This window comes from Trichechus manatus, unplaced genomic scaffold (genome assembly GCF_000243295.1).
Source record: "Trichechus manatus latirostris isolate Lorelei unplaced genomic scaffold, TriManLat1.0 scaffold00076, whole genome shotgun sequence".
Taxonomy (NCBI): Eukaryota; Metazoa; Chordata; class Mammalia; order Sirenia; family Trichechidae; genus Trichechus; species Trichechus manatus.
Window position 1 is genome coordinate 263,821 of NW_004444012.1, and position 7,865 is coordinate 271,685.

General features: G+C 55.5%; 1 protein-coding gene across 1 annotated transcript in view; it reads left to right on the forward strand.

Annotated features, from left to right (window-relative positions):
• Positions 1-8: 8 nt before the first annotated feature.
• Positions 9-7,865, forward strand: part of LPCAT4 (lysophosphatidylcholine acyltransferase 4) — an 8,994-nt gene continuing 1,137 nt past the window's right edge. The window contains exons 1-12 of the mRNA XM_004380582.2: positions 9-150; positions 1,598-1,740; positions 2,050-2,270; positions 2,681-2,793; positions 2,916-2,976; positions 3,421-3,479; positions 3,664-3,698; positions 4,242-4,296; positions 4,416-4,498; positions 4,761-4,886; positions 5,216-5,348; positions 7,378-7,476. Coding sequence (XP_004380639.1) covers positions 46-150; positions 1,598-1,740; positions 2,050-2,270; positions 2,681-2,793; positions 2,916-2,976; positions 3,421-3,479; positions 3,664-3,698; positions 4,242-4,296; positions 4,416-4,498; positions 4,761-4,886; positions 5,216-5,348; positions 7,378-7,476 — 1,233 coding nt within the window. The 5' untranslated portion in view covers positions 9-45. The remainder of the gene's footprint in view (positions 151-1,597; positions 1,741-2,049; positions 2,271-2,680; positions 2,794-2,915; positions 2,977-3,420; positions 3,480-3,663; positions 3,699-4,241; positions 4,297-4,415; positions 4,499-4,760; positions 4,887-5,215; positions 5,349-7,377; positions 7,477-7,865) is intronic.

Consider the following 7,865-nt stretch of genomic DNA (forward strand, 5'->3'; position numbering starts at 1 on the left):
GCGGGCCGGGGGCCGGGCGCCCTCCCTGCCGCCTGCTCCGCCGCTATGAGCCAGGGAAGCCCGGGGGAGTGGGCTCCCCTCGACCTCACCGCCGGGACCCCCAACCCCTTCGTGCATGAGTTACATCTCTCTCGCCTCCAGAGGGTTAAGGTAAGGTGTGGGCAGGGGCGTCGGGAGAACTCGTGGGGATAGGAAAATGGGGCCGTTTAGGGCCCTGACAGAGATGGAGATCAAGGGAGGAGGTGGGTCAAAGGCTTGCGGAACCGAGTCCCGGGGTGCGCACGTGGGGGCGGCCGGGGGTGGGTGGGGGTCCTGGAGAGGACGCAGGCGTGGGGTCGCCAAGCACGAAGGTGTGGAAGGACTGAGTAGGTCAGGGTGGAGGACTGCAGGGGACCCGGGGGCAGGAGAGATGGAGGACACTGGGGAATGCGGATTACATCCTGCGGAGGCTCCGGAGTGAGGATGGGGTTGGAGGCCACGGAAGCCGGGGGTGGGGGCGAGGGCGTGCTGAGTGCCTCTCCGGGGCTCTGACTTACGGCGGGGGAGAGGTTTCTGGCCCCGGAGCCTAAGTCCCGGTGCCCTTCCCACAGCCCCTCTTCCCCCCTCCCCCCTCCCTGCACTGCAGCACCTCTCGGGTGGGGGCAGGGTGGCTCGGAAGGGGGACGGCCACAGGAAGTGGAGGGCCGCTCCGGCCTGGGGGAACTGGGAGGTAGCGTGGGAAGGGAGTGCCCAAGGCTTCTGCTGTTACCACCTCCCCTGAGGCGGGCTCCAGGGGCTGGGCTTGTTTACCTGCTCTCTCCCCGGGGCAGTGATGGAGTCTACCTAGCTCCCGGCAAGCCCCCCTCTGCGGAGTAGGGCCGACTTCTTCGCTCCCTCATTCCCCCAAACCAAAACCAAAACTAAAACCAAACCCACTGCCTTCGAGTCGATTCCGACTCAAAGCGACCCTGTAGGACAAAGTAGACCTGCCCCAGAGGGGTTTCCAAGGAGTGGCTGGTGGATTTGAACTGCCGACCTTTTGGTTAGCAGCCATAGCACTTAACCACTGCGCCACCAGGATTTCCCTCATTCCCTCAGTACTAGGGAATTGCTCCTGGGCAGAACTGGAGATTGGCCTGCGGCCTGCAAAGTGGACCTCTCTCTATGTCCCATCCCTCTGCCTCCCGAGTCCCAGCTGGAGAGAACTATGCACCGGGTTTCTGTTGGACATCTGAGCTATTTATGGAATGGGATGTGGGGGAGGAGGAACTGTCTCCAGCCTCCTCTGCGTCGAGCACTGTGCTGGGCGATTTCTCGTGTTATCTCATTGAATCTTCTTCCAAGTGCTAGATGCATTTTGTGACATGGGTTTTTTTAGGTGGGGTGGGGACCACCTGAGAGCCTGGAAAATGAGGTCGCTGGTCCAATTGATCTTTTTATCCTTTTGCTGTTATTGGTGGCTATCCCACATGGGATCCCAATCCCCTGTCCTGGTCCCACACCACGTATGTCCTGATCTACAAGGGTGCTGGCTTTCTGCTCCTGGGTCCGTCCTGTGGGAGAGGAGGGGCTGTGTGGGAGCATGTCCCAGCCCTGAAGTGGCATTTTCTCTCTGCAGTTCTGCCTCCTGGGGGCGCTACTGGCCCCCATCCGAGTGCTTCTGGCCTTTATTGTCCTCTTTCTCCTCTGGCCCTTCGCCTGGCTGCAAGTGGTGGGTCTTACCGATGAGCAGCTACAGGAGCCAGTTACAGGATGGAGGAAGTAAGTGGGGGTCAGCCCCTGAGACCCTACCTCACACTCCTTTCCCTGCTATCCAGTCTGCCCGTCTTTGAGAAGACGGGGAGGGAAGGTTCTGATGCTCTCCTACCCAACCTGCGTAGGTGAAATGAGTCAGGCTCAGACCTGGCACCCAGCACCTGAACTGTGTTCCACAGTAGCCAGACTTCAGCCCCTTGACAAGAGTATTTGAGGGCAGGAGAAGGGCACTCTGCCTTCCCAGGTGCCTGAGCCGAGTGGGTGGGTGAGGGCTGGAGCTGCGGCCTCCACTGATCCCCAGCCTTGCACTGGCAGGAGTGTGTGCCACAGTGGGGTGCTGGGCCTCGGCCGCCTGCTCTTTTTCCTACTGGGCTTCCTCCGGATTCGAGTTCGGGGCCAGCGGGCCTCTCGCCTTCAAGCTCCTGTTCTCGTTGCTGCCCCCCACTCCACTTTCTTTGACCCCATTGTTCTGCTGCCCTGTGACCTGCCCAAGGTTGTGTCCCGAGCTGAGAACCTTTCCGTGCCTGTCATTGGAGGTGAGAGAGCACAACAGGAGTGAAGGGGAAGGGGTGACAGCTCTGGGCAAAAAAGGTCAGGAACTGGGGCCACTAGGGAGAGAAGGACTGGCGTCAGGTGGGGGGAGGAAGAGGTTAGAAAGGACATTGGCTGATGCTGGCAAATGAAATACAAATCAGCACCGTTTGTGCACAAGTCTCTTGGACTCTGAGGCTTAGAGAAGTCTTTCCTTGGAGAGAGCTCTGGGCAGCTCCCTAAAAGGACAGCATACAATAAAGGGGTTGTTCCCAGGGCAAAGAGATAACAAGACAGCTCAGGCTGCGGAGGAGGAGAAGGCTGGGTGTGTCCATGCCCCAGGTGAGAAGGCTGGGTGTGCTCATGCCCCAGGTGGGACCCCAGTGACCCCTCCTGTGTTGTCCCCCAACCCCAGCCCTCCTTCGCTTCAACCAAGCCATCTTTGTCTCCCGGCACGACCCGGCTTCTCGGCGTGAAGTGGTGGAGGAGGTCCGAAGGCGGGCAACCTCAGGAGGCAAGTGGCCCCAGGTGAGTAAGGGTCTTCAGACCCCCCCCTCACGTCCCATGTGCTCCTGTAGAGGTTCTCTTCACCCTCCTCCCCTTCAGCCTACCCCGGTCAGCCTGGTTTCTTTTTCATCTTCTTTCCCCAGGTGCTGTTCTTTCCTGAGGGCACCTGTTCCAATAAGAAGGCTTTGCTTAAGTTCAAACCAGGTGAATAAAATGATAATGGGGGATACCCATTAACCGCTGCCGTGGAGTTGATTCCGACCCTTAGTGACCCTATAGGACAGAGTAGAACTGCCCCCTAGAGTTTGCAAGGAGTGCCTGGTGGATTCAAACTGCCGACCTTTTGGTTAGCAGCCATAGCCCTTAACCACTACGCCACCAGGGTTTCCAGTGGGTGATAAGGCTGTAGAAAAAAGGAGCACCAGATTTGGGGAGGGATTCTGGAATAACCCAAGATCAGGGGGAGGCAGATAGGGAGCCTCCAAGCTGACACTGAAAGTCAAGGAGTCAGAAAATTGTAAATGACGTGGAGCAAGGCCAGAGCAGGATGTTCATTGAGAGCTGTCCGAGACCCCTACACTTCATCCCCTCCAGCTGCCACCGTGCACTAACCTCTGCCTGGGGGGTGGGGGTGGAAATGGGATCTAGGAGCCTTCATTGCTGGGGTGCCTGTGCAGCCTGTCCTCATCCGCTACCCCAACAGTGTGGTGAGTCTTAGTCCAGGGAGGGTGGAAGGGGAGGCTTGACTCTGCCCTAAATGGGAACGAGTGACAGCTATCTATGGGATGTGCACGTGGGGGGGGGGGGCCCAGGCCTTCTGCTTAAAGAGGATGGCAAGTTCCAGGGAAGAAAAGTAATACTTTTCTCCCCTCCCTCCCCCTTCTCCCATAGGACACCACCAGCTGGGCATGGAGGGGCCCTGGAGTGTGAGTTGTGGTGTCCCTGGGGTGAGGGTGGGGAGCAGGGTCCATCAGAGAATTCCGGGCCCATCTTCCAATCTGCAGACAAGGTGAATGGCCCTTCTTCATTCTAGGAAGTGAGAGAACGCTAGACAAGGGGGTGCCCACTTCCATCTGTTTTGTTCTGATCTCTCAATGTAACCTGGAAGTGCTTTCAGCTATCCCACCTAAATCATTCCTGCTGTAATTAAAGCTTATTTTAACTTACTTTCCTGGGTTCCTAGTGATTTTCTTCTTTAGTTGTCTGTCCCTTCTTGAGAACCGCCACCACCAGGCATGCCTCTTGCCCTCCCCCCGCCCCCGACACAGACCTCTTCCCTGCAGCTCTTCTCTCATCCTCCACCACCGTTGTGGTCCTTCCCTCTCTCCCACCTGCACATTCAGCCAGCTGTGTCTGGGAGTCTCTCTTATATGGATGGGCAGAGCTTTCCCAGTCCCTTCCTGGAGGTGGGAGGGGCCCACAGTAAGGCAGTTGGGATTGGTGAGCATTCCAGGTCTCTCTTCTCTTAGACTCAAAGTCCTCTGGCTCACAGCCTCTCAGCCCTGCAGCATCGTGGATGTGGAGGTATGATGCCGTGGGTGGGGTGGGAGAATGGACCTCCACGGACCCCTGAAGCCTTGGGAACAAAGGGTGGGAGTGGTCGCCCCAACTTTGAATTGCTCGGAATTGCGTGTGTGTTTCAGTTCCTCCCTGTGTACCACCCCAGCCCTGAGGAGAGCAGGGACCCCAGCCTCTATGCCAACAATGTCCAGAGGGTCATGGCACAGTGAGTGTCCCACAGATGATTGCCTGGAGCAAAAGGCACACAGGTCAAAGGGACCCAAAGGGACTGTGAGGGGAGGGTGGAGAGCCAGGCAAAGACAGGAGGGGTGGCAGTGGGAGGGGCTGCTGGGGAGCCAAAACCGAGGGGGGACAGTTAAAGGGGACCTCATCTATGCTCCCTAACCAGCAGGCCAGAGTCAGCAGTGAACTTTCACAAGATTCTTCTGCCTCCTTCCCCATCCATTCCATCCCTCCTCATCCTGTAGGGCCCTGGGCATTCCAGCCACCGAATGTGAGGTTGTAGGAAACTTGCCTGTGATTGTGATGGGCCGGCTGAAGGTGGCGCTGGAGCCACGGCTCTGGGAACTGGGGAAGGTGCTTCTGAAGGCTGGGTAAGTGGCCTTGAAGATGAGGATATGGGCAGAGCCGTGTATAGAGAAAAAAAGGGGGGGGGGGTAGGAAGGAGGAAGGAATGTCTCCAAAAGAAGAAGGAAGATAGAGGAATTTTTTCAAAGATAGTGGAGTAAAAGGAAGAAGAAAAAAGGAAGGGAAAGATATGACACAAGTAAGGGAGAGGCTCTCAAGGGACTATGAGTCAGCTACGTCTTAGGAAGCGGGAGCTGCACCGTAGGAACTCTTGGGGCTGGAGCCCCGGTCCTGCTGGACGGCGTGTACAGAACGCAACTCAGTCTGCTCTCTGCCTTCCACAATTCCCTTGTAGGCTGTCCCCCAGCTGTGTGGATGCCGGGGCAGAGCCAGGGCGGAGTCGAATGATCAGTCAGGACGAGTTTGCCAGGCAGCTACAGCTCTCTGATCCTCAGACGGTGGCTGGTGCCTTTAGCTACTTCCATCAGGTAAGGGAGCTGGAACACGCAGGACAGAACCCAGGGGCTCGATCTCCAGGCTGACATGCTCAGGGCGTAAGGACGGTATCCGAGCGGCCATATCAGTCACCGTGGATGGCCAGTTTTGAATCTGCACTAGGTATTCTAACAGCCAGTGTCAGATGGCCAACTTCTGAGGCCCACTGGGATATTCGTTTTTTATGGAACATTCAGTGCATTGAAGAGCAATGTTTTGTTTTTGTTTTCCTTGTGCTTAAGTGAAAATTTAGAGCTCAAGTTAGTTTCTCATACAAAAACTTACACATACATTGTTATGTGACCCCAGCTGCTATCCCTATGTCAGCACACTCCTCCTTTCCACCCTATTTCCCGTGTCCATTTCAGCCAGCTCCTGTCCCTTTCTGCCTTCTGATCTCGCTTCCGGACGGGAGCTGCCCAGTTAGTCTCATGCATCTACTTGAACCAAGAAGCACACTCTTCACGACTATCATTTTACGTCTCATAGTGCAGTCTAATCTTTGTCAGGAGAGTTGGCTTTGGGAGTGGGTTTAGTTTTGGGTTAACAGAGAGTCCAGGGGCCATGTCTTCTGGGGTTCCTCCAGTCTCAGTCAGACCATTAAGTCTGGTCTTTGTACTAGAATTTGAGTACTGCACCCCACTTTTCTCCTGCTCCATCAGGGACTTTTTTTGTATTCCCTGTCAGGGTGGTCATTGGTGGTAGCCAGGCACCATCTAGTTCTTCTGGTCTCAGGCCAATGGAGACTCCGGTTTATGTGGCCCTTCCTGTGTCTTGGGCTAATATTTTCCTTATGTCTTTGCTGTTATTCATTCTGTTTTGCTCCAGGTAGATTGGGACCAATTGATGCATCTTAGGTGGCCACTTCCTAGCTTTTAACACCCCAGATGCCACTCACCAAAGTGGGATGCAGGACATATTCTTAATAACCTTTGTTATGCCAGTTGACCTAGATGTCCCCAGAAACCATGGTTCCCAGACCTCTGCCCCTGCTGCTCTGTCCCTTGAAGTGTTTGGTTGTATTCAGGATACTTCTTTGCTTTGGTTTAGTCCAGTTGTTGAAGAGCAATGTTTTGGTCATTGTTGCATGGGGGCAGGGGGTACAAGAGAGAAAAAATTGATCAAGGAGGTCCATAAATTTCTGAAGCCATTTAGAGATTGGCAGAGGTGGGGGATCATATGACCTTGTGAGGAGGGTCTTTGAAGGATGGTCATGAAGGTTAGGTGGGAAGGTGACGCATGGAGGAAAAAACACTGGACAAGTTAGACGGTTAAGACCTGGAAGTATTTGTAATACTAGGGCAGAGTTTTTAAATGTCTCATAGCTTCCCTAAGGGATTCCTGAAGTTTCTCAAAAAATCTTGGCAAACCATCTCTTTCCAGGAACTTTAACTAGGTTTTCTTGTAGACTTATAATAATCCTAAAAGAATCTTAATGTTTTTGAATGACTGACAGTGGTCCTCAGCAGCTCTGTGTGCTCTAAGATGCAGAGCCTGGCTCTCAGGTGTGGTGATTCCTTAGAATGGGGCAGACGGATCCTTTCTCCATTGAGCATGCAGCAGAGCAGAACCACAACCCGACATGTGGCACTCCCCCACAGAGCAGGCACAGTAGGCATTCTCTGTGTTTTGTCAGAAGTTGTCAGTGGTCCCCTTTCCGCCAGTTGGAACAGATCTCCCACACGGCTGAGCATAAGCAAGGAGGGAATCAGTTTGCCCAGCTTGGGGGCAGGGGTGCCCTCTGCTGGAAATGTGAGACATTGGTAGTAACTTTAGCATTCCTGGGACATTCCCTAGCAGTCCTAGGAGATACCTTTATGGGAGAGCTTTGTCAACAGATGACTCTGGGGTATAGCCTGAGCAGGCCCGTGGCCTTAGAGAAGCATTGGGGGTTCTGGGGAGTTTGAGGGTAACCATTCACAGGAGAGCAGTCACGGGTCATCCTCATGCCTGTTGAGAAGAGGGGAGAGCCAGAATCTGCAGAGCATCCCACATTACCCTGGTTTCTCTTTCACCCTCCAGGACACCAAGGGTTCGGTGGACTTCCGAGATGTGGCCCTTGCACTGGCAGCTCTGGATGGGGGCAGGAGCCTGGAGGAGCTGATGTGCCTGGCCTTTGAGGTACCAGGACGTGGGGTGAGGGTGCGTGGTGGGTGTGCTCACCCTCCCGGAGGGCTGTGTGGTATGCTGCTCCCAGTAACCTGTGGGTAGGAGGGGCGTGGTGTCCTGCACCGTGCCAGCCACACTGTCTAAAGCTGCAGAGCCCCCGGGTCTCTATGTTGAGCCTTAGCTGGGAATAGCGGAGAGTAGCACCTGGGACGTTTAGAATTCTCCTGCAGAAAGGGCCCGGGGGGGTCAGGGAAGGCCCTTGGGCTGCACTGTTGGAAGAGAGGTGCAGTGAGAGACGGGAGGGGCGGTGTGTGAGGGGAGGGGCAGTGCGTGGCTGGGATGGTGCCTGAGGGGTGACAGTGCGTGAGGGGAGGGGGCAGTGCGTGGGGGGGCGATGCGGG